This window comes from Salmo salar, chromosome 15, assembly GCF_965601325.2.
Source record: "Salmo salar chromosome 15, fSalSal1, whole genome shotgun sequence".
Lineage (NCBI taxonomy): Eukaryota > Metazoa > Chordata > Actinopteri > Salmoniformes > Salmonidae > Salmo > Salmo salar.
The window spans coordinates 39,489,746-39,515,798 of NC_138305.1; the positions used below are offsets into that span (position 1 = coordinate 39,489,746).

General features: G+C 45.6%; 1 protein-coding gene across 4 annotated transcripts in view; it reads left to right on the forward strand.

The window, feature by feature from the left end:
* Positions 1–24,318, forward strand: part of LOC106571317 (tyrosine-protein kinase Fyn) — a 72,244-nt gene extending 47,926 nt beyond the window's left edge. For 2 of the 4 annotated variants that reach the window (XM_014144246.3, XM_045695647.2), the window contains exons 3-13: positions 6,728–6,993; positions 9,492–9,588; positions 12,636–12,734; positions 13,893–13,996; positions 14,730–14,879; positions 18,596–18,760; positions 20,861–21,040; positions 21,668–21,744; positions 22,060–22,213; positions 22,528–22,659; positions 23,865–24,318. In XM_014144246.3, the coding sequence (XP_013999721.1) occupies positions 6,738–6,993; positions 9,492–9,588; positions 12,636–12,734; positions 13,893–13,996; positions 14,730–14,879; positions 18,596–18,760; positions 20,861–21,040; positions 21,668–21,744; positions 22,060–22,213; positions 22,528–22,659; positions 23,865–24,073 (1,623 nt within the window). In that variant the 5' untranslated portion in view covers positions 6,728–6,737 and the 3' untranslated portion in view covers positions 24,074–24,318. Of the gene's footprint in view, positions 1–6,513; positions 6,572–6,727; positions 6,994–9,491; positions 9,589–12,635; positions 12,735–13,892; positions 13,997–14,729; positions 14,880–18,595; positions 18,761–19,132; positions 19,289–20,860; positions 21,041–21,667; positions 21,745–22,059; positions 22,214–22,527; positions 22,660–23,864 lie in introns of those variants that run through there. The other 2 variants (XM_014144247.3, XM_014144248.3) reach the window with 2 other exon arrangements.
* The last annotated feature ends 1,735 nt before the right edge of the window (positions 24,319–26,053 follow it).

Below are 26,053 nucleotides of genomic sequence, written 5' to 3' on the forward strand. Positions count from 1 at the left end.
ACAGAATCTGTGCAGATGATCTGGGTGCTGCTGTAGGCCCTTCTTGGTTGGGGACAGAAGCACCAGATCATCTGCAAACAGTAGACATTTGACTTCAGAGTCTAGTAGGGTGAGACCAGGTGCTGCAGACTGTTCTAGTGCCCTTGCCAAGTCATTGATACTGTATATATATTGAAGAGGGTGGGGCTCAAGCTGCATCCCTGTCTCACCCCCCGGCCCTGAGGAAGAAATCGGTGTATTTTGCCACAGACTAGCACATGTTCCTGGGTCTGGAAATGATTGTTCTCTCCCTCTAGGATGGAGAAGCTGTCTTCATTAAAGTATGGGGATCTAGTGGGGGGATATAGGTAGCACACAGGAGGACATTTTTCTCTGTTGAGAGCATTTCCTTATTTAGGCTTGGACCATTAGGTGTGAGCAGAGCATGCTGTGCATCTGGTGCATCTGGTGCATGGATAGGTCGCAGGATGGGGCTTGGGTAGGTGTATTAGTGGGCTTCTCTATTCATCTGTCCCTCTCTTAGACAGGCATTGTCCTCCTCCCCTCCGTCTCCTCTCGCCCCACTTAATCATCTTCTATCTCATTATCTCTGTAGACCTGATGCTCTCTCTCTCTGTCTGGAAGTTTATTTTAAAATCCCTCTGATGAAGGGCATGACACAGAGGCAGAGTAATATTTTACACGCACAGAACTGAAGTGAGAGAACAAAACCAAACGTCTTGATCCTTTGTCTGGCTCTGCAGTGGCGAGAGAGAGACATGACTGGCTGCATGGGCCACATCATTGACCTGGCTTGACTTTTAGACACACATTAATGACTAGGTCATTGAGATGAGCTCACCCAAATATCTACAGACCCACAAATATACATAGGAGTGTACAAAACATTAAGGACACTGCTCTTTCCATGACATAGACTGAGCAGGTGAATCCAGGTGAAAGCTATGATCCCTTATTGATGACACCTGAATCAGTGTAGATGAAGGGGGTGAGACAGGTTAAAGAAGGATTTTAAGCCTTAAGACAATTGAGACATGGATTGTGTATGTGTGCCGTTCTGAGGATGAATCGGCCAGACAAAATATTTAAGTGCCTTTGAACAGGGTATGGTAGTAGGTGCCAGGCACACCGGTTTGTGTGAAGAACTGCAACTCTGCTGGGTTTTTCACGCTCAACAGTTTCCTGTGTGTATCAAGAATGATCCACCACCCAAAGAACATTCAGCTAACTTGACACAACTGTGGGAAGCATTGGTGTCAACATGGCCCATCATCCCTGTGGAACGCTTTTGACACCTTGTAGAGTCCTTGCCCCAACGAATTGAGGCTGTTCTGAGGGCAGAAGGGGGCTGCAACTCAATATTAGGAAGGTATTCTTAATGTTTTGTACACTTAGTGTATGTCCTGTATAAGCAGCCATTTTGTTTCCCTCTCCTCCTCCCTACTCTCTGCTCAGAAAGGATGGCTTCCTGTAAAGCCTGAGGTGTTCTGTCCAGACAGAGGGTGTCCCAAAATTTTCCAGACCGTCCGTGTAGAGTGGTGATAAAAGGCTCTCCCCCCAGGGCATAACGTGACAGTGTAGCCCCCCCATACTAGTGATTCACCCCTCCCCACCCCATCACCCCCTATGAAATATACATGCCTCCATCCAGGGCGTTTGGTCCCTCTGCAGCTCTCTTGCAGCTAGCCCAACACCAACTCTGAGGCATGCCAACCTTGACTTTCCACAACCGCTCCATTCATATTTGACACTGATCTGTGGATGGATCTGGTTTTATCCCCTATCTCTTATCCTCTTTTTTGAGAGACGGATTGCAGAACATATGGTAAAAGGTGACACCCATTTAACTTGATGTAATCAATTGTCATCCCTTGTGCTTTTTATTTAGTTTAAAGCAGCCTTAGATCCTTCAAAGTTTTTGATCTTTGGCTTTCAATTAAATATCTTAATGAATTTGGTCCATATAGATCCTATATGAATGGCCTTTACTTTAACTAGCTTCTGGTCATGTTCTGCTTTATAATTGGTTTTCCATGAAGGACCATTGATCTGATTGGTTGAACCAATCTGATGAGAATAAGAGTGATAAGGCTGTGGGGTTCTATATACAACACTGTGCTGATGGCTATCAGTTGGTTTCTATATGCAACACTGTGCTGATGGCTATCAGTTGGTTTCTATATACAACACTGTGCTGATGGCTATCAGTTGGTTTCTATATACAACACTGTGCTGATGGCTATCAGTTGGTTTCTATATACAACACTGTGCTGATGGCTATCAGTTGGTTTCTATATACAACACTGTGCTGATGGCTATCAGTTGGTTTCTATATACAACACTGTGCTGATGGCTATCAGTTGGTTTCTATATGAAACACTGTACTGATGGCTATCAGTTGGTTTCTATATGAAACACTGTGCTGATGGCTATCAGTTGGTTTCTATATACAACACTGTGCTGATGGCTATCAGTTGGTTTCTATATGCAACACTGTGCTGATGGCTATCAGTTGGTTTCTATATGCAACACTGTGCTGATGGCTATCAGTTGGTTTCTATATACAACACTGTGCTGATGGCTATCAGTTGGTTTCTATATACAACACTGTGCTGATGGCTATCAGTTGGTTTCTATATGAAACACTGTGCTGATGGCTATCAGTTGGTTTCTATATACAACACTGTGCTGATGGCTATCAGTTGGTTTCTATATACAACACTGTGCTGATGGCTATCAGTTGGTTTCTATATACAACACTGTGCTGATGGCTATCAGTTGGTTTCTATATGCAACACTGTGCTGATGGCTATCAGTTGGTTTCTATATGAAACACTGTGCTGATGGCTATCAGTTGGTTTCTATATACAACACTGTGCTGATGGCTATCAGTTGGTTTCTATATACAACACTGTGCTGATGGCTATCAGTTGGTTTCTATATGCAACACTGTGCTGATGGCTATCAGTTGGTTTCTATATACAACACTGCTGATGGCTATCAGTTGGTTTCTATATACAACACTGTGCTGATGGCTATCAGTTGGTTTCTATATACAACACTGTGCTGATGGCTATCAGTTGGTTTCTATATGAAACACTGTGCTGATGGCTATCAGTTGGTTTCTATATGAAACACTGTGCTGATGGCTATCAGTTGGTTTCTATATACAACACTGTGCTGATGGCTATCAGTTGGTTTCTATATGAAACACTGTGCTGATGGCTATCAGTTGGTTTCTATATGAAACACTGTGCTGATGGCTATCAGTTGGTTTCTATATGAAACACTGTGCTGATGGCTATCAGTTGGTTTCTATATACAACACTGTGCTGATGGCTATCAGTTGGTTTCTATATACAACACTGTGCTGATGGCTATCAGTTGGTTTCTATATGAAACACTGTGCTGATGGCTATCAGTTGGTTTCTATATACAACACTGTGCTGATGGCTATCAGTTGGTTTCTATATGAAACACTGTGCTGATGGCTATCAGTTGGTTTCTATATGAAACACTGTGCTGATGGCTATCAGTTGGTTTCTATATACAACACTGTGCTGATGGCTATCAGTTGGTTTCTATATACAACACTGTGCTGATGGCTATCAGTTGGTTTCTATATACAACACTGTGCTGATGGCTATCAGTTGGTTTCTATATGCAACACTGTGCTGATGGCTATCAGTTGGTTTCTATATGAAACACTGTGCTGATGGCTATCAGTTGGTTTCTATATACAACACTGTGCTGATGGCTATCAGTTGGTTTCTATATACAACACTGTGCTGATGGCTATCAGTTGGTTTCTATATGCAACACTGTGCTGATGGCTATCAGTTGGTTTCTATATACAACACTGCTGATGGCTATCAGTTGGTTTCTATATACAACACTGTGCTGATGGCTATCAGTTGGTTTCTATATACAACACTGTGCTGATGGCTATCAGTTGGTTTCTATATGAAACACTGTGCTGATGGCTATCAGTTGGTTTCTATATGAAACACTGTGCTGATGGCTATCAGTTGGTTTCTATATACAACACTGTGCTGATGGCTATCAGTTGGTTTCTATATGAAACACTGTGCTGATGGCTATCAGTTGGTTTCTATATGAAACACTGTGCTGATGGCTATCAGTTGGTTTCTATATGAAACACTGTGCTGATGGCTATCAGTTGGTTTCTATATACAACACTGTGCTGATGGCTATCAGTTGGTTTCTATATACAACACTGTGCTGATGGCTATCAGTTGGTTTCTATATGAAACACTGTGCTGATGGCTATCAGTTGGTTTCTATATACAACACTGTGCTGATGGCTATCAGTTGGGTTCAGGCTGTTATTCTGCAGCAGAGGAAGGGGAGGAGAGAAGGAGTAAACAGCAATACAAGTGCCTACGGCTAGCAGGTGTTTTCTGAACAGGAGGGAAGGGGGCAAAGAAAGAGATGAAAGAGTTTGAACCCAAACTAAGGGAGCAGTGATGCTGAGCTCAGTCCCTAGCCTGTGTTGAGGGGTCCGCAGTGAGCAGGATTCGTACTGGGCTGAGGCTCTGTTGTGGCTGTCTGTTTGTCTCCTGCTGTGAGGGCTGTCTCATAGCTGCCTACTGAACGGTAGAATAACAACACTGTGAGTGGTGTGCTGTTACCAGAGGCAGCTTTGACTGTATTCAGTTAACAACATCCTGCTTCCACAGATTACTCTGACATTTACCACAACACAAGCCAAGCCCTCTGACCGGATAACAGAGATCAATACAAATGTCGATGTCCAGAAGCCAATCCAATCTCTCTCTGCTGCTCAGCGGCTATGTTATGAGATAGATTATCGAGCAACTTTGAGCATTTTAAGTGATGCAACAAGTTGAAGACGATTAGAGATGCTGTGGAATCCACCACTGACCGTTGCAGTTAACTGATTCTTGGCTCTCTTCCTGTCCAGGGCTTGTTGTGGTGGATTACAGTGTTAGCCCACTGAGTCATTGTAGTATTCGCACGTCGTTTTGCGGAGCCAGGGATTCGTTGGTTGCCAGGCCACGGTCAGAGGCCAAATACTAGCCGCTGTCTGATATGTTATTTATTATATGAGACTGGATGATGTCACAGAGATTCCTTTTTATCTGATCACTGTATCTGTGTGGATTTAGCCTTAATCTACAACTTTAAACCAACATGTGTATTGTTCAGTTGTTTAAACTTTAATAGATTGAGAATCCTAATGCTCTCTCTCTCGTCTCTCTCTCTCTCTCTCTCTCTCTCTCTCTCTCTCTCTCTCCATTTGCCAAGTGTTCGTCAGTCAGTGATGATGTGGGAAGCAGGTTCTGGACCTTGACCATGCTCAATGGGTGGCCATTGTGTGTCAGCTGTGCTGATTGATGGAAGGGAGGAGGGCTTCCTATAATCTGGGCCTTGTTTTTTTTCCTCTGGCCAAAGGGAAGCATACTGGACCACATTCTTTCTCCCATGTGTCTTAAGTGACTGCAGACTGCACTTCCTTCTTCTATCAGAAGAGATGGAATAGACACACCACACCAGGCCAGGAGGCTTGGGAAGAGGGAGCGAGAGATCAGAGAGAGGGAAGAGGGAGAGAGAGAGAGGAGAGAAAAAGAAGGATAGAGAGAGACAGACAGACAGACAGACAGACAGACAGACACAGACAGACAGACAGAGATCGACAGTGCAAGGGAAACAGGGCTCTTATTGATATCCTGAATATTTTCAAATGACACGCTTGAGGGCAGTCGTGGCTATAGCTGAGGACTAGATCAGCAGTCTGTCTCCAAGGGAACACGGCAATTTACAGTCTGTTTGTCTGTGCTGGTCTACACAGACAGTGTTATTTTCATGTTTATTTTGCAGGCTGGTAATGAGATCGCATTAATTGTCACAGGGTGAATAATTCTGTCCAGTGGTAATCTTCCCCAGCACCACAGTAGTAGAGCTCTACACTAGCCAGTTGATAAACTTTAAACGCTTTAATTTTGTGCCAATACCATCACAGCCAAGACATAAACAGTCTCCACAGAAGGTATTTGAACATGTTTTCTTGTCTGTAGGTGTTTACATACCAGTATTTGAAGACCTTGATTATACCATAAAAGGAGACTATACTTGGTTTAGTAATAGTGTCGAAACATAGAGATGTCCTACAGGAAATATGTCCTGTCTCTTTAACAGACAGAAGCAACGTCCCACAGAACCGGCCGGTCGATGCTGGCAGTGATGTTATCGTGGAATAATGGATGAGTGAATACCCCTATGACCGATCCTCCATGGGTCCCCTTCTCCCCGACTAGCTCTCCTTCCCCAACACTAGTTTTTATCTGAGTGTATTTTTTTCCCCTGGCCGTGAAAGAGACACAGTGTTTGTGTGAGTCATCCGGAGCTCTGCTGTGTGTGTGTGTGCGCGTGTGTGTGTGCGCGCCTGTGTGTGTGCGCGTGTGTGTGTGTGCGCGTGTGTGTGTCAGGCTATAAACCTCCCAGTGCTCCTTGAGAGACAGCATTTCTCTAATGAGACAAGGACATGTCATCTGAGGAGAGAGGAGAGCAAGCCAAGAACAATGTTAAAGTACACCTCTATTTCATGTACTGTGGCTTGTCATCAGCCCTGTAACCTACCTTTTCCTTTTCAGACTGGATGTTCTATTGATATACAAGCAAGTTGATAATCCCTCTTCTTCTTCTCTGTGTTTCTCTCTGTTTCTCTGTGTTTCTCTCTGTGTAGAATATAGATAATGGGCTGTGTACAATGCAAGGATAAAGAAGCAACGAAACTCACGGACGACCGAGACACCAGCATCTCCCAGAGTGCCACAGGCTTCCGCTATGGCGCCGATCCCACGCCGCAGCACCAGCACTACCCCAGCTTCGGGGTCACCGCCATCCCCAACTTCAACAACTTCCAGGCGCCCGTCGGCCAGGGGATGACCGTCTTCGGAGGGGTCAACACCTCCTCCCACACTGGGACCCTACGTACCCGTGGCGGAACAGGTAGGGGTGTCCATACATTCCCCTTTAGCCCCTCTCCTGACTTCACCTCGCGGCCCAGTCCCGGCCTCTCGACCCTGTGTTGGAACGTCCGGCGCTTGCACAGCCCTTTGTGTGTGGGTTCATTGTTTACATAGAGAATATTCCCAGTCAGGATATCCTTTATGTTTCACTGAGCCTCTGCTGCTACAAGAGGAGCTACAGCGTTTCCACTTAATTAACACGGCTTCCATCAAAGTGTGGATTATTTCTGTCCCAAAATGATCCAAATCCACTGTCAGTTGCAGGGGACAAGGGGGGTTTAACTTCGGTAAAAACTCCCTCTCTCTCTCTCTCTCTCTCTCTCTCTCTCTCTCTCTCTCTCTCTCTCTCTCTCTCTCTCTCTCTCTCTCTCTAAACCACTTTCATGACAAAATAGTGGTAGTGCCTTGTCTGTCTAACAGGCACCATTTTGCCGTTCAGGCTCATAGATGAGGTGCCATTTGTGACATTCTATCAGGAATCATTTGATCTGTATGCGCTTAGATAACAGTCTGAACTGAAATTCACAGCTAGTACTGTATGTCCCATGACCTTAAGTTACTGAATTGAATGGGCCTCACTCACATGCCAATCCTCAGATTACTATAATAAGTATATAATAAATAATAAACCATGCGTAACCAAAGCCTGGTTGTTGTATTCTGGCTTGCTAGGGGTTTCTTGTAAGTGGAGGAGATGTGGAGACATTTCTTCAGAAGTGATGCAGTCTGTTTGTATCTTGAGATGAGTGTGACAGGTAGATGCATCAGAGGTGTGGCATGCAAAATCCCCCTGTGTGCATCCTCTCTCTCTCTCTCTCTCTCGCTCTCTCTCTCTCTCTCTCTCTCTCTCTCTCTCTCTCTGTCTCTCTCTCTCTCTCTCTTTCTCTCTATCTCTCTCTCTTACTCTCTCTCTGTTCTGTGTCATGTGAAAGGCAGCAGCTTGTTCTCTTCTCACTGCTACTATCCCCAAGAGCCCTGCTCTCAAAGCACAGACTATTCATTTCCACAGTACACTCAACACTGTCCCAATACTCAAAAGACTGTGTAGGCTTCCACCACCACCATATTGCTGTGGTGCATCAAGTCCTTTCAGATCAGGGAAAGGAGATGAATAAAGAAAGCTCTTTAGACTTGTGGAGACTTATGCTGAGAGATTCAGCAGACTGCCTGGGTAGATGGAGCAGGCTCAGCCCCTCTCTCTTTGGACTTCCTCTCAGCTTGTCTCCCTGTTCTCTCTCTCAGCCTATCTCCCTGGACGGTGTCAGCCTGTCTCCCTGGACGCTCTCTCAGCCTGTCTCCCTGGACGGTGTCAGCCTGTCTCCCTGGACGCTCTCTCAGCCTGTCACCCTGGACGCTCTCTCAGCCTGTCTCCCTGGACGCTCTCTCAGCCTGTCTCCCTGGACGGTCTCTCAGCCTGTCTCCCTGGACGGTCTCTCAGCCTGTCTCCCTAGACGCTCTCTCAGCCTGTCTCCCTGGACGCTCTCTCAGCCTGTCTCCCTAGATACTCTCTCAGCCTGTCTCCCTAGATCCTCTCTCAGCCTGTCTCCCTAGATCCTCTCTCAGCCTGTCTCCCTGGACACTCTTTCAGCCTGTCTCCCTGGACACTCTCTCAGCCTGTCTCCCTAGATCCTCTCAGCCAGTCTCCCTAGATCCTCTCTCAGCCTGTCTCCCTGGACGCTCTCTCAGCCTGTCTCCCTGGACGCTCTCTCAGCCTGTCTCCCTGGACGCTCTCTCAGCCTGTCTCCCTGGACGCTCTCTCAGCCTGTCTCCCTGGACGCTCTCTCAGCCTGTCTCCCTGGACGCTCTCTCAGCCTGTCTCCCTGGACGGTCTCTCAGCCTGTCACCCTGGACGCTCTCTCAGCCTGCCTCCCTGGACGCTCTCTCAGTCTGTCTCCCTGGACGCTCTCTCAGCCTGTCTCCCTGGACACTCTCTCAGCCTGTCTCCCTGGACACTCTCTCAGCCTGTCTCCCTGGACACTCTTTCAGCCTGTCTCCCTGGACACCTAGGTAGTTGGTAATCATAATAGAACTCTTCTATTACATGTAGTATGTAGTGTATGTGCCACCTACCTGCTACCTACCTACCTGCTACCTACCTACCTGCTACCTACCTACCTGCTACCTACCTACTTGCTACCTACCTGCCTGCTGAAAGATTGTATGAAGGACCTTTTCATTCATAATTGCTGCAGTGTTTGTATGCTACCTTCCAGGGGAAAGATGTCCAATACTGTATGAAGGCTTATTTCCAGCTATTTATACTGTCACCAATTTAATGGATGATTTCACATTCAATTCACTACAGCTTAGTATATCCACTGCATCCAGAAATGGCTGCAGCCTCTAGTATAAAAGCTACCGTGCACCCAGCTTCCCTTCCAGGGTCAGTCAGTTCAATGTTAGTCTCTCAGACTCTAAGGTTCATTTGCTGCACTTCCTAATGGCGTGAGTGCTGACGCTGTGTGTTTCTCTCGGCAGGAGTTACCCTCTTCGTGGCACTTTACGACTATGAGGCGCGGACAGAGGACGACCTCAGCTTCAGGAAAGGGGAGAGGTTTCAGATTATCAACAGCACGTAAGTACAGTATAGTACAGCCACTTATCACACATCACACCTACTGCACTGAGAGTGGAAAAAGGTCTACATTCTACATGTAAATATCATATTAGAATCACTCTGGTAGCCTGGCTGCCTAGGTTTATCACTTTGACCGGGGAAGGTGTTGGAATGACTGTAAAATCAGTTTTATTTCCATTTTCAAGACATCAGCATTTAAATTGTATGGAGCAGGCAGGGGCCTTTAGTTTGAGGTGGGTGATGTGGAATGGTTCTGTGTTGTTCTTCAGTCTGCTTTAGTCTGGTGTAGACTTTCTCTTTGAATGGTCTGACACGAAGTGCAGCCGCTCTGTTACCCATCTGTCAGCACAACTGTCTCAGACCAGCCCACGAACATGCTGCTCTGAAACCTCATGGATAGTTTTTTTACGTATCAGAAGGTTTTAGTGACACACTGCAAAATGTAATTTGATATTTTCTCTCAGAAGTATGACTGTCTGTGTCTGTTTAGGTTTGTGATTTCCCAGCTCCTCCTCTGCTGTCCCCATGTTCATGTTCACCCATGTAGTTGTTCAACCTAAAGCCCAGGCAGCATAGTGGATACTCACCAGTCTCCATACTGCTTTAACAGCTGACATCCTGTCCTCTCTCCCCTGTGGAAGGGCTGCTCCTCATACCCCAGTAGCACACGTTTAACCACCACCACCCACCGCCCACCCATCTAGAGCAAAGGCAGGAAGACACCATCATTAGGCCCCTCCCTATTCTATCCTCCCCTCCTCCTCTCCTCCCTTCATCTTCTCCTCCTGGCCAGTGGCCAGTCAGAGCTGCAGCCTCAGCCCTCCATCATCCGCCATCCATCCGCCCACGCCTCCCTCACTTCTAACTTCCCTCCCTGGCAGCATCCAGGCTCTGTTCCAGCTTGGCGCACTGCCCCCTGCTGGAGAGAAGAGTAACTGCACCCAGCCCAGGCCCAGTCTTTCCCTCTCAGGCCAGGCTGCCTGGCAAACAGACAGTACATGGTAGATGCCTGTTCAGGCAGGGAATCACGTGAGCAGCCATGGGACTCCTGTGGGTACTGAGCACAGGGTCTGTTGTGTTGTATTACGATGGCATCTTCTCAAGGAATCGCTGAGCTTGGTGAATGCAAACAACACGTTACAGGGAAGCATCCCAAACAATAAGACTCAAGTGTTTATAATGGTTGATTCCGATTGCTTAGAATAGTTTCCTATAACGTGACTGCTGTAACAAGATGACACATGTATCGTCTTCATCATGCAATTGCACATTTAGCACATTTTTTCACAGTCTGTTTTTGTAAAACTACCTCAGAAATAAGCAGGAAATACCACATATGTTTTGTTTTTAATGATTACTCTGTCATTAGCAGTGACCACAGGGAAAGAAGCTAGTTTAAGCATAACAATACTTCTGGAGATGGGAGAAGGCTGGTTCTTTGTTTGTTTACCCATGTTGTTGTTTTCTGTCTTTGCGGCGCAGCCGAGTTGGTTTAAAGAGCGTTTGTTTAAGAAGACAGAAGTGGTGAATGGACAGGGGTCCATCCGGTCCCTCTCAATCTCTCTCTCTCTCTCTCTCTTTCACTCTTTCGCTCGCTCTCTCTGTCTTTCTCGCTCCTCCTCTCCTCCCAGCAGCCCATCATTCCTCTCAGCTGTTGACGTTAGCGTGTTAGCTTGAACATACTAGCCCTCCAGATGGAACCTCCATTGTCCTCTCAGAACAAATGAAACCGGTCTGTGATGTCATCCCCGGTGCTCCCCGTCATGTTTTTATTCAGGACAAATGAACCCGGTCTGTGATGTCATCCCCGGTGCTCCCCGTCATGTTTTTATTCAGGACAAATGAACCCGGTCTGTGATGTCATCCCCGGTGCTCCCCGTCATGTTTTTATTCAGGACAAATGAACCCGGTCTGTGATGTCATCCCCGGTGCTCCTCGTCATGTTTTTATTCAGGACAAATGAAAGACCTCTACTAGGGATGTAGTAGTAGACAGTGGTAGGTGGTTCTGTGTGTGGGGGAGACAATGTTTGAGGGGCCAGTGTGTGTGTGTGTGTGTGTGTGTGTGTGTGTGTGTGTGTGTGTGTGTGTGTGTGTGTGTGTGTGTGTGTGTGTGTGTGTGTGTGTGTGTGTGTGTGTGTGTGTGTGTGTGTGTGTGTGTGTACGGGCTAGCAAATAGTGGACCACTCCTTAAGGCATCACCTATGTCTCCTGTACTTTCCATGTGTGTTTTTGATGGTGTTGTGGAGGAGTCAGGGGGAAGGGGAAAACAGGGAGGAGGCTGGGGAGGAGAGGATACATGAAGGATTGGTGGGGTACTGTGGATTACATTGAGAGGAATACAGGGAGATTGAGAATGTAATGCAGTCTGGTGCTGGAAAGAAGAAGGGACTATACTGTGTTTGAGAGACAGCGAGGGATAACAGTTAAGTGTGTCAGGAAGTGGAGATATAAAAAGAAAGATGAAATGTGTGAGGGAGAGAGGGATATAAAAGAGGGCAGTGTGTTGGGAGGACAGGAGAGTGAGCGTGATGGAGAGATGGTTGTTAGAGGGAGAGAAAGAGGACAGGAGAGAGACGGTAATGGCTGCATGGGCATGCAAGCTGTGGTCGTTAAGAGCTCTCCCTCCTCCCAACCCCTGCTTGTGATCAGACAGTGCTGCCAACACATGCTGCCTCCCTACAGTATAGGATTCCATATGAACAAGGCATGTACTGCTACAAACGTATTCACGTCAAATGCATTATTGATCACAGTGGTTCATTTGTTATTTCTATAGGCGATCTCCTAATACATGGTGTACATGAAACCATCTGATCCCACGTGGGTCCCTTTGGTTAGCTGGGGTTAAACCCTTTAAGCCTCACCCCTACCATGACTGACTAGTATGGCACATGTGTATTGATCAATACTGTATAGAATGTTATGTAATGATGCTTTTCCTCTGCTCTCTCTCTCTCTCTCCATCTATCGCCCTCTCCCTCCCTTTCTCTGCCCCCCTTCTCTCTCTCTCTCTCTCTCTCTCTCTCTCTCTCTCTCCCTCAGTGAAGGGGACTGGTGGGATGCTCGTTCCCTCACAACCGGTGGAAATGGTTACATCCCCAGTAATTACGTGGCTCCAGTGGACTCCATTCAGGCTGAGGAGTGAGTAGCAATCTGTCATACTGGGTTTTATTGGGACACTCTCTGACAGAGCTGAATACATGGCATACCAGACACCAGGTCACAAAGTGACACTTCTCCTGTCACGTCACTCACACACGCGCGCGCTCTCTCTCTCTCTCTCTCTCTCTCTCTCTCTCTCTCTCTCTCTCTCTCTCTCTCTCTCTCTCTCTGTCTCTCTGTCTCTCTAACTCTCTCTCTTCTCACTCTCTTTCGCTCTCTCTCCTCTGTTTTCTATCTGAGACAACAGGGAGAGAGGAAGATGTCAGAAGTTTAGACAAGCGCAGATATCCTCTCTATCTCTCAGCGCCTGAAGTTAACAGTCAAGACAAGGCTCTGAGGAGAAATGTAAACATACTGGGATTTGTACAGTATGTCTCAGCAGAGCTGACACTTTCACCAGCTCATTAAAAACAATTTTATTAGACACTATAAAAGAGAGGAGAGTTGTGGGGGAATTGTTAAATGCTGTGTTTTCAGATATTTGAAATGTCAGATACAGTGTGAGAGTTTTCCTGTGTGTGTGTGTGTGTGTGTGTGTGTGTGTGTGTGTGTGTGTGTGTGTGTGTGTGTGTGTGTGTGTGTGTGTGTGTGTGTGTGTGTGTGTGTGTGTGTGTGTGTGTGTGTGTGTGTGTGTGTGTGTGTGTGTGTGTGTGTGTGTGTGTGTGTGTATATATATACCTTAGTGTCAGACAGTGCTATAGGCCCCTTCCCCCACCTCACTCTCCATCAGACTCTGGTGAATAATGATGTCATTATTCTATTGGTGCACCACGAGGTACAGTATAGCATGATGGACTTAAACAGCCAGGGTTTGTATGGGGGGTGGTTCAATCCACCAACACTGGCTTATTACTGTAAGAGAGGGGGAGACATTTCAAGCTCCCTCTCTGTATGTGTTTAGCCAGTGTTCAGCCTCTAGTCTCAGAGACCATGGCCAAATGGTGATTTATTGACAGTGTTGCAGTGAGAGTTTTAACTGGCCTTGTGACTGGTGTCACAATCAACGTGTCTCTGATCGCTGTGTATCAGATGATCATTTTTAAAGTCAAAGACCCTTTACACGCACAGTCTGTACCAAACCAAGATGGATGGTTTATGATGGTGCCTTCCTCACTCATTGTTACCCACTCTTCATAGCTGGTACTTTGGGAAACTAGGCCGGAAGGATGCGGAGAGGCAGCTGCTGTTCACTGGTAACCCTCGTGGCACCTATCTCATCAGAGAGAGCGAAACCACAAAAGGTAACCACCAACTCATCTAAGTAAGAGCCTGTATGCAGTGGTGGTGAAGTACCCAACTGTCATACTTCAGTAAAAGTAAAGATGCCTTAATAGAAAATGACTCAAGTAAAAGTGAAAGTCACCCGGTAAAATACTACTCGAGTAAAAGTCTAAAAGTATTTGGTTTTAAGTATACTTAAGTATCAAAAGAAAAAGTAGAAATTATTTAAAATGACTTCTGTTAGCCAATCCAAATACCACAATTTTCTTGTTTTTTTATTTATTTAGGGATAGTCAACAGCACACTCCAACACTCAGGCATAATTTACAAATGAAGCTTGTGTGTTTAGTGAGTCTGCTGCATCAGAGGCAGTAGGAATGACAAGGGATGTTCTCTTGATAAGTGTGTGAATTGAACCATTTTCCTGTCCTGTTAAGCATTCCAAATGTAACAAGTACTTTTGGGTGTCAGGGAAAATATGTGGAGTAAAAAGTGCATTATTTTCTTTAGGAATGTAGTGAAGTAAAAGTATAAGTTGTCAAAAATATAAATAGTAAAGTAAAATACAGATACCCAAAAACCCATTTATCCAACTGAGCAGCTGACTAGCAGGAGCAGCTGACAATTCTAGAAAAGCTCATTCTGTATCTGTTAATACTATCAATCATTTCCCATGACCCTCAGTGCTATTACTGCATGAGGTAAGTGATTGTTTCCCAGGGACACTCTACTCCCCACCTGTGTGTCCTATAGGTGCCTTCTCCCTGTCCATACGAGACTGGGATGACGTAAAGGGGGACCACGTGAAGCATTATAAGATCCGTAAACTGGACAGCGGTGGTTACTACATCACCACCAGAGCTCAGTTTGAGACCCTACAGCAGCTGGTGCAGCACTACTCAGGTAAGAGTCAGAAACGGTCCAAGTTACACCATTCATACACCATTCATTACACATATATGACAGAAATGCATACGATAGCCATATTGCCTCAAAAATGGCTAGTTTATCATCAGTTTAAGTGCAGGCCTGGAGTTACAGTAACAGAGAGCTGACCAAAACAGTCAGTTATACCATTCATACATCATTATTAGAATGTTTATTAGACATCTATGAGTGACATAGCTATGATGACCTGTTAGAGTTACAGTAACGTACAGTGGAACTCCTCCAGGCAGAGCTGTAGTCATATTGGTGTTATGGTATAGTGGAGACAGGACATGGACGTAGCAGATGATTGGAAAGCCTAAATAGATACAAGAGGCTTCTCCTCTGTCTGGTGTCCATTTCCTCTGTCTGGTGTCCATTTCCTTGGAGTGATCCAGAAATGCATTATGTTGACACTGTTCATCTGTATAATCTCATTTACACTGTTAAGGCCTCTTCAAATGCAGAAATAGAAAGTGAAGCTCAACCTTCAGATTTGAGAAGGGAATAGAGTGCAGTTGAAGTGAAATTGAAGTAAGGGCTAGTGGTAATGTAAAACATAAATGCAAACTTCAAATACTCAGCTTAGCACTTTCAAAACTTTCAGAAAACTGTTGAGGATGCAACAGATAAGTGATTAAAGAATTGATGAAGTGACACATTTTGAAATCAATTATTTTACTACTATTGAGACACTAGTGACACTTGCGCCACTTATTGTTGTTTGAAAAGGGGACCCTGCATGGGTGAAGTAGCCTACTCTATCTATCTAGTCTTAGTGTGAGTTACTAGGCCTATTGGTTCACTCTAATGGGCATGTTAGTCCCAGTCGTACAGACCATGTTCTCAGCAGACGACGAGGACTGTTCAACGTCACTCTGTTGATGATGACATACTGCAGTCATGAGGACGTGTTGGTGTAAGATGAGAGCTCTCTCTCTCTCTCTCTCTCGCTCTCTCTCTCTCTGTCTCTCTCTCTCTCTCTCTCTCTCTCTGTCTCTCTCTCTCCCTGTCGCTCTCTCTCTCTGTCTCTCTCTCTCTTTTGCTGTCTTTCTATCTCTCTCACTCTCTCTCGCTCTCGCTCTCTCGCTCTCTTTCTCTCTCTTTTGCTGTCTTGCTATCTCTCTCTTTCACTCTCTCATTCTCTGTCTTTTCCTCACCCAATCTCTCTCACTCTACTCTCTCCCTTTCTCTCTTTCTGCATCTCTCTACCTCTATGTATTTGTCCATCTCTCTCTATGAGAATGGTGATGTGCTCCAGTTATCACATTGACATATCGATGCTTAGTCCACTGGAAATGAACCGTATGGATTTTATGTGTATGTTTGTGTCACAGTGCATTAACCTTGTCTTTCCATGCCCTCTATTGACACCCCAGGGAGCATATAGTGTGAAGTGCAAACACACCTCTTCAAATGACCTTGACCGCTGTTGTTTTCTTCCAGGGCTTGTGCTTCTTCTGTTGCCTTTTGCTTTCTCACGATCTCTCACTTGGGTTTTTATTGAGGTTTAATTTCTATATTGTCAACGCATCTTTCCCACAGCAGTCACACAGCAATCACATAGGCCAAAACACCACCACTTTTTGGAACCAAAAAGGGTTCTCCTATGGGGACAGCTGAAGAACCCTTTTGGATTCCTTTTTTCTAAGAGTGTAGCTTAAAAAATTTAAAATGAAATCCTTATCTCGGAAATACCACTTTATCTTAATAGCCAACAAGGACAAATAACTGTTTTGATATCTGCTGTGTGCATGCAGTGTGTCCAACGCCAGCCTCTCCCATTTGCTGTATTGACATGTTTTATGATAGTGAGACTGAGACATAAAGTACAGTATTGATCCTGGGTCACAGCAGCAGGTCCCGATGGGCTTTAATGGCTGCAGCACAGTCAGACAGCACTCCCATTGGAGAGACACAAGCCTTTATCTCCCCTTTACTACCCTGAGCAAACAGCCTGGTCTTTATCTCCGGGGGGCCCGGGGGCCCTTGCATGTCAGGGGAATCAAAGTGGAGGGACAGCGGCGGAAGCACCATCCACACGCCTCGCTTTCAATCGATGGTGGGCAAACACGTCTACTTCCTCTGCGGAAAGAAGTAACGCAAATGTTCATGTCAGGGATGAGATAACGGGTTTTCATCATCACACACTAATGGACACACAGCTACCAGCCACAATGGCTTCTGCTGTCCCTGTCTCAAATCTAGACTACAGTACCCTCCTTTACTACCTAGTTTGCATGAACATTAAAATGTCCTAGTTGTGATGCACTGTGTTGTGCATTAATAACTATGTGGTCTCTATGTGTTTAACCATCATCACAACTAGGACGTTTTAATGTTCATTTGGAGTGATTGACAGGCCGGCTATCTCCAAGCAATTACAGTCATTATAATGAAGTGTTGGGAGTCACACATGCCATTAGCCAGAGTAGAACCATTAATGTGGCCATCTATAGCGGGCTGTTGCAGTCAAATCTGACCTTTGCTAATCACTTCATTATAGCTTTGACTAAGAGCAACCAGTACACAAAACAGGTTGCAACCTAAACAACACTGACCCTCCAATTCCTTACTGAATTCCTTACTGAATTCCTTACATTCAAAGGAATATAGTGCAGCTGGTAAAAATTCCACTTTTCTGTGTGTCATCAACAGAGCCGACAGAATCCTAATGCGGTACTGTGCGATACTTAAAGGGGGGAGGATAGCGGGTGGATGGAACAGCACTCAGTGTGATTTGATGAACAGTAGCTAAGAGGGCGTTAGACAGATTGAGGCTTGACTTTATGGCCTGGGGACAGACACTGTCTGGGACATCTCGTGGGACAGATTGACTGGCTGCTGTGGTGCTTACCGCTGGATGCACCTGGAACTGTGCTGCTAATAGAGTTCACCTTAACTGACTGCTACTACTTCTCTCTCTCTCTCTCTCTCTCTCTCTCTCTCTCTCTCTCTCTCTCTCGACCCTCTCTTTTTATCCTTTCTCTCTCTCTCTATCCTCTCTCTTTATCCTTTCTCTCTCTCTCTCTCTCTCTCTCTCTCTCTCTCTATCCTCTCTCTCTTTATCCTTTCTCTCTCTCTGTTTATCCTTTCTCTCTCTCTCTCTCTATCCTCTCTCTCTCTCTCTCTCTCTCTCTATCCTCTCTCTCTTTATCCTTTCTCTCTCTCTGTTTATCCTTTCTCTCTCTCTCTCTATCCTCTCTCTCTCTCTCTCTCTATCCTCTCTCTTTATCCTTTCTCTCTCTCTGTTTATCCTTTCTCTCTCTCTCTCTCTATCCTCTCTCTTTCTCTCTCTCTCTCTCTCTCTATCCTCTCTCTTTATCCTTTCTCTCTCTATCCTCTCTCTCTTTATCCTTTCTCTCTCTCTCTACCCTCTTTCTCTTTTTATCTGTTCTCTCTCTCTCTTTATCCTTTCTCTTTCTCTCTCTTTCCCTCTCTCTCTCTCTCGCTCTCTACTCTCTCTTCTCTCTCTCTCTCTCTCTCTCGCTATCCTTTCTCTCTCTATCTTCTCTCTCTTCTCTCTCTCTCTTCTCGCTCTTTCACTCTCTCTCTTCAAAGTGCTTTGCTAACTGCTTTCGTTCAACCCCCCTCTCTTTTCTATCTCTCTCTGTGTCTCTGTATGCGTGTGTGTGTGTGTGTTGTGGGTATGCGTGTGTGTATGTGCGCGTGCTCATTATGCCTGTCTGCAGAGCGGGCAGCGGGGCTGTGTTGTCGCTTGGTAGTGCCCTGCCACAAAGGGATGCCCCGCCTCACCGACCTGTCCGTCAAAACCAAAGACGTGTGGGAGATCCCGCGGGAGTCATTGCAGCTCATCAAGCGTCTGGGGAATGGGCAGTTTGGGGAGGTCTGGATGGGTACGGGCAGATTCGCCTCCGTAAACGTCTGGCCACAGGCTACATGAAAGGAGGCCACACTGACTGAGAAAGCAGAGACATCAGACAGAGAACAGATTCAGTCTCCTCACAACCTCTCTCTCTCTTAGAGAAAAGGGCGACGTCAAAAACGTCTTTACTGTTAAATGAGATCATCATTAGTTGGTCTCTCCTAAGGGACACTTTTAGTCCGTGATCCATGTGAAACACAAACAATGAATTCAACAAACTGTCAATGTCTACAAACTCTGCTCTCTCAATTCAATATGGCCGCCTTCCATCTGCCTGTTTGCATGTTCCTCTCCCTGGTAGTTAACCCTGTGTGCCTTCCCTTCCATGTTCCCTCCCCTGTAGAGAGTGCGGATGGTTTGTGCTTTAATTTAACCGGTGTGTGTGTGAACTACACCCCTGATACTGTGGGCCTGACTCACGATTCCTGGGAAATCGCCAGAGACTCACTTGAGTTCGAAGTAAAGCTGGGGGCGGGATGTTTTGCTGAGGTGTGGTGTGGTAAGAACAAAATAGTTCCATCATTTTCTTTTAATTTCTAATGAGGGGTGTCCGGGAGGAAAATTTGATAACTTATATTTATTTATTTTCTAAATATTGAATCACCTGGGGAAATTTTCAGTCTATAAATCACAAAATGAAACTTTTGTGCAGGTGGTTCAGTTTTGTAATGTAATGGTTAATGAAAATGTAAGTTATCGTTCCTTTTCCAGGATACCCTACATTTTTGCAAATATTATTTTATCATACTTCATTTCAGGGCTTAAAGGCTTAAATCAGTAGTCTAAAAGTTACTTTTTAAACATACAATCATACTATTATTTTAATGTATCTTGTGTAGAACTGGCTAAATGAACTACTTTTGTGTCCAGAGTTTCAGATCAGGGGTGTGTCCTGTTATAATGTTTGGACATGCTGTTTATGGGTTTGGGGTTTTGGTTGGGGCTAGTCCCACACCCTGCTGCTAGTGACACCCAGTTCCCTGGGATCCCATTACCTCAGAACCCAGCGGGTGACCTCAGCACAGTCACTGCACAGTACCAGGCCCCAAAAAGACTGACGAGGCCCAGCAGTCATAGCTGTGTCACTTATCAACACCGCTCTCCTGAATTTATTCAAATTCTTAAATTAAAATCCCCAAACTCACCGCAGTAGAAAAGCATGTGGAGCCCAATGTCACACACTGATTCGAGGTCTGTCTTGCCTTTTAGGTCACATTTAATATTTTGCCATTATTTACTGTGACAGGCCGCTTCCCAAATGGCATCCTATTCCTTATATAGTGCCCTACTTTTGGGCCCTGGTCAAAAGTAGTACAGGAATAGGATGCTATTTGGGACGCAGCCGCAGAACAAGCTAAATTACCTTGTATGAAGAAGACCTTGATTTCAGTGGTTCAATGTTTCACAGTGTGCTTACTGACACAAAGGCCTGAAGCTGTAGGTACAGTATTGTAGAGAACAGTGGCATGCTCACACTGTGCTACAGTACAGTAACTTGCACGACACCAGAGAGGGCCTTACTTACAGGGCTATTGCTTTTGTTAATTATCCTACAATGGATTATCCTTTCCCGTGTTGGTATATTGTGGGGTTTAAAACCTTGACAGATCTCTCTCATGGCTTTTGAAAGGCATTTGAAATTAAGGGTCACTATAAATGTCATACATATTGATTTGTCCCTCAGGACAACCTTTGTGCATGTGAATTAAAGGCAAGCAGACATCAATGTCCATTTCTGGGTTGTGTGCTGTGTTGTTGTATTTCAAAGCAAGACTTGTCTGTTTATTCAGTTTTTAGATATGTACATACTATATTGTACACAATATTACTTATTGAATTCACAACAAAATGGTCTCAAGTCTTGCTTTGTGACATGATGTACTGTATACATCAATGAACAGTTTTCCAGATCCAGATTGAGCCTAGTCCTGGACTAACAAGCATGCTCAATGGAGAATCTCCACTGAAATAACTTAATCCAAGACTAGGATTAAACTGTGTCTAGGAAACCAGCCCCAAAAGTTGTGAGATGTGATGGCTGTACTTATACTTTGTTATTGGTGGGTAACAGGAACGTGGAACGGCACCACTAAGGTGGCGGTGAAGACGCTGAAGCCGGGCACCATGTCTCCTGAGTCCTTCCTGGAAGAAGCCCAGATCATGAAGAAGCTCCGGCATGACAAGCTGGTGCAGCTCTACGCTGTGGTGTCTGAGGAACCCATCTATATCGTCACTGAGTACATGGGCAAAGGTATTGTCAATCACACACCCATGAATGGACGCATGCACACATAGAGACAGACACACACACACACACACACACACACACACACACACACACACACACACACACACACACACACACACACACACAGTTCATGTTGTAACACACAGAAAACACACAAAAACACACACACAATACAATACCTTTGTCCACGTACTCTGCGACGATTCTATGGAGAAAACGGACCCTAGAACTCAATATTTCTTTAAAGAATAATCCAACACTGACACTGTGTTGAGCCAGCACCTTCAGTGACACGCTGTAGGCCTAGCTAGATAGACTATGTAACCATCTGCCTTGTTGCAAGCCCTGTGTGTTTTTTCAGGGCAACAATAATTGAAGCCTATAGTTAACTATGGCACAGTCGGCCAACAAGCTGACATTTACGAGCACCACAAGAAAGAGCTTCAGATCAGTCAATTAAGTATAAAACAAATTTGATGAAAACTTTGATGTGATCATTGTTTCTTTGGCATGCTGGGAAGGAATCCCACATGTTGGTCAGACTGTTAACTGACGTTCAGAAGACTTGTTTCAATAAAGATCTTCTATTTCAAATGCATGTTCTGACAACAGATATCTCCTGTTGTGTAGGAAGCCTCCTGGATTTCCTGAAGGATGGGGAGGGACGAGGACTGAAGCTACCCAATCTGGTTGACATGGCAGCCCAGGTAAGCCCTGATAAAGATGTCACTCACTCAGCTCTGTGTTTATATAACTGTGTGACTTCACAAACAAGACGACTCAGCAGCACTGACACTTCAGGACGGGGCTGTGTCACCGTGTGTTGTATTCTCTCTGGAACTACGTTTAACTCAGTGATTTAACTGTCTGTCTGTCTGTCTGTCTGTCTGTCTGTCTGTCTGTCTGTCTGTCTGTCTGTCTGTCTGTCTGTCTGTCTGTCTGTCTGTCTGTCTGTCTGTCTGTCTGTCTGTCTGTCTGTCTGTCTGTCTGTCTGTCTGTCTGTCTGTCTGTCTGTGTTCCAGGTGGCAGCAGGCATGGCGTACATCGAGAGGATGAACTACATTCACAGAGACCTGCGCTCGGCTAACATCCTGGTCGGGGACAACCTGGTGTGTAAGATCGCCGACTTCGGATTGGCCAGGCTGATTGAGGACAATGAGTACACAGCACGGCAAGGTGAGGTCACACACACACACACACACACACACACACACACACACACACACACACACACACACACACACACACACACACACACACACACTAATGATTGCCTTAGTTCATGAAGAGAGTTATTCCAACACAATACTGTGTGCATCATCACACCCAGACAGGATGTCAATGGCTCACTGTCTGTCTATACCACTGTACTACAGACTAGATCAGAGACACTGAGAGACACTCCCATCTCTGGAGAGACAGAATACCGGTAGCCATATGTAGCTAAGTTACATCCTGCCATCCACTCATCCCCCTCTGTTCTCTCCCAGGTGCTAAGTTCCCTATTAAGTGGACGGCCCCGGAGGCTGCTCTGTTTGGGAAGTTCACCATCAAGTCAGACGTGTGGTCGTTCGGCATCCTGCTCACTGAGCTGGTCACCAAGGGACGGGTACCCTATCCAGGTGAGGAGGATCAAGAGACAGATGACCAGAGAGTCAATGGTTTCGTCTCTAATGGCACCACAGGGCTCTGGTCACTATGTAGGGTAGAGGGTGCCATTTCTGGACGCAACCCATGTGATATAATGTCCACATCCTGACAGAGCTCAAGACGATGTGTGTTGTGTTTGTTTTGATTAAGTTACTATTATGGATAAGCCTCACTTGTATTAAGAATAGGTAGAGGACTATGGTGCAATTATAAATCACAACAGCAACTTATATACCAAGTTGCAGGCAGCTCCTGCTGTTTACACTAAAGAAAAGAAGAGGTCTAACTATGGCTGAGTAACTTTGTTTTCCTGCCAGAATCAGAGATTTCTAACCGTTAATCCAGGGTCTGCCTCTGGGCCGCTGCTAGCCCATGTGAGAGGACTGGTCAGGGGCAGGGAGTTGACTGAGATCAGCGCGAGGGAGGGAGGGAGGGAGGGAGGGAGGGAGGGAGGGAGGGAGGGAGGGAGGGAGGGAGGGGGGGAACACGTTTGTCTAGATGGGCCACTTCACTGAGCTGGTGTGCAGGAGGGAGGGAGGGGGGGGGGGGGAACACGTTTTTCTAGATGGGCCACTTCACTGAGCTGGTGTGCAAAAGGGAGGGAGGGAGGGAGGGAGGGGGGGGGGGAAGTTTGTCTAGATGGGCCACTTCACTGAGCTGGTGTGCAAAAGGGAGGGAGGGAGGGAGGGAGGGAGGGAGGGAGGGAGGGAGGGAGGGAGGGAGGGAGGGTATGGGCACGAGGGGAGGGCTTGCACGCTATGGAGGCCAAGCTGGAGCTAAGGGGATAATAGCATCACCCTAACAGATGTCTTAGCAGCTTTTGAGGCCCTTTCTCCGGACTCTTCTTGTTGATGCAGAGGCTACATCTCTTAGCTAGTCAAAAACAGATAGTAAGCCATTCACACATCCCCAGGTTGTAAAACCTGTAACCCCTGTGTTACATAAATGCTTTTCCAGGTCCAGATGTTGCCTTAAGATCAGCATCTCTGAGGTTTAAAACTCAATGTCTCTGTCATTAAGGTCATTCATTAGAGGTCAAAGCTGATGTCTTTCATTGAACTGTCTTATCGGTTACTTTAAAAACCTCTGCTGTAGTTACTGAACTTCAGTCTATCTCTTTTCCTGTGTGTGTGTGTCTGTGTGTGTGTCTGTGTTTGTCCGGCGCGTGTGTGTGTAGGGATGAACAACCGGGAGGTGCTGGAACAGGTGGAGCGAGGCTACAGGATGCCCTGTCCCCAGGACTGCCCCATCTCCCTCCACGAGCTCATGGTGCAGTGCTGGAAGAAGGACGCCGAGGAGAGGCCCACCTTCGAATACCTGCAGGCCTTCTTGGAGGACTACTTCACGGCCACGGAGCCACAGTACCAGCCAGGGGACAACCTCTAAACGCTGGGCTCTGGGCTGGGAACAGGACTGGACTGAACCGTAGCTCTCTGGAGCCCCACCAGGGACCAGGGACCTGTACATCTTCCTCAACTTAACAGAGCATCTTGTCTCAACTCTCCTCACTCTCCATTGCTGACCCTGAAACTCAACAGACTGGATACCAGAGGTTTTGTGTGTGAGGGAGAGTGGGGTTTGATCTAGCTGGGGCTGGGTTAAATAGGTTGGGCGTGGATGGGTTATGAAGGAGGGAGGGAGGGAGGGAGGGAGGGAGGGAGGGAGGGAGGGAGGGAGGGAGGGAGGGAGGGAGGGAGGGAGGGAGGGAGGGAGGGAGGGAGGGAGGGAGGGAGATTTGGGTGTGGTTGGGTTTGTCATGATGCAATGAAATGCCTGTATTCAATGTAAATACGAACAGCTTGTTTGCTTAACTTTTGGGCTTTATTTTGTTGGTTTGTTTGTTTGACATATTTTCTCTAGCACAATAATGATGATGACGATGATAATAAAGAAATTTGACCATTTCAAAAGTGCACCATGAGACCAATATCTCAAGATATCTGGTCTCTTCCAATCCAGATTCTCTTCCAATCCAGATTCTCTTCCAATCCAGATTCTACAGGACATTCCTTTCTTTGCAAAGCCATCTGTTTTACCGACTTCAGGCTAGCATGACAAAGTAGTCCCTTTTTTTAGCAATGCTTCTTATGAAGTAAGTTTGATATGATTCATCAATGTGAGATAGCTTTGTCCTCCTCATAATAATAGATGTTGGGCTAATGCTGTAACAAAGTTATTTTACAAATAATGTATGTTACATTTTGTAATTACAGCCAAACGTGTAAGAATTATACTTTTGAACATATCTCTTCTCGCTTACCAGATTTTAAGAAAAGTAAATAACGGGAAAAAATCTGTCTTTCCAGGTATTATTTAGTGTGTACTGGAAGGGCATACCGTTTATTTAAGAAGAGAAAGATGTATGTCTACATTTAATGGTCTTATTTGAACTTGTATACAGAGTTCCATTTTAACAGCCATTCCAAGGCATCCATCTCATGGACCTTGTTTCCTCCCTGATGTGTAGCCATGTACTGGGAAGTCTTTGTGGGCAACGTCTCTTCCTCCCTCTGTGAACAGTGACATGTCCCCATTCACCTGCACCTCAATACTCATGTCCCACCCTAGGTCTGTCTGTATGCAGTACAGCACCACCAGTAGGATCCTTTCTCAGCTCATCTCTGGACCACTTCCTTTGGATTACTTTACCTTTTTATGTTTAAACTGACATGGATATTTTAAGTCTTGTGTCTTCTGTTTCAGAGTATGTTTTATTTAATCTTAATTGCTAGATCTTTGAGGAATGGGTTGTACTGTATCTTCAAGGGGAATGTTGAAAGACACTGGTGAAGCGTCCAGCTGTAAAGCTTGACCTTGTTTAGGCTCAATGTAGTATTTGTTCTTATCTTAAGACGGTTAAAGTGATAATCGGGATCTGTTTAAGATTGAACCCCATCGTTGTTTTCCAGTTTTACAGCTTCATGGTTTTAAAAGTGTCAGTAACCTTCCTAGTTTATTTCTTCCATTTTCAATTTTTTTTTACATTTCTGTTTTGTTAATTCAGTGACTTGGCATTTGAAATTCAAAAAGAACAATAAACATTTTACACTCTTTCCAAGACACTTATTTTATTTTTATGGAATTGCTGCTTCTATACGTCGTGTGTGTCTGGACATTGTAATCCACTAGGCTTGTCCATCTCTGCCTTCATGACCACCAGGCGTTGCTACAGGGTGAAAAAGAAGAGTTTTGAAGAAGACTCTCTCTAGCCCTGTTTATACCTGCCGTTAACATGCATCCTTCAGGACAAAGGACGCATGTTAGAACCAGGTATAAACAGGGCTGCTCTCCATCTCTCTCACTCGCTCTCTTTTGTCTCACTGACAGACTGGACCTTTGACAGCTGTGGTTCTTCAGCCCCATAAC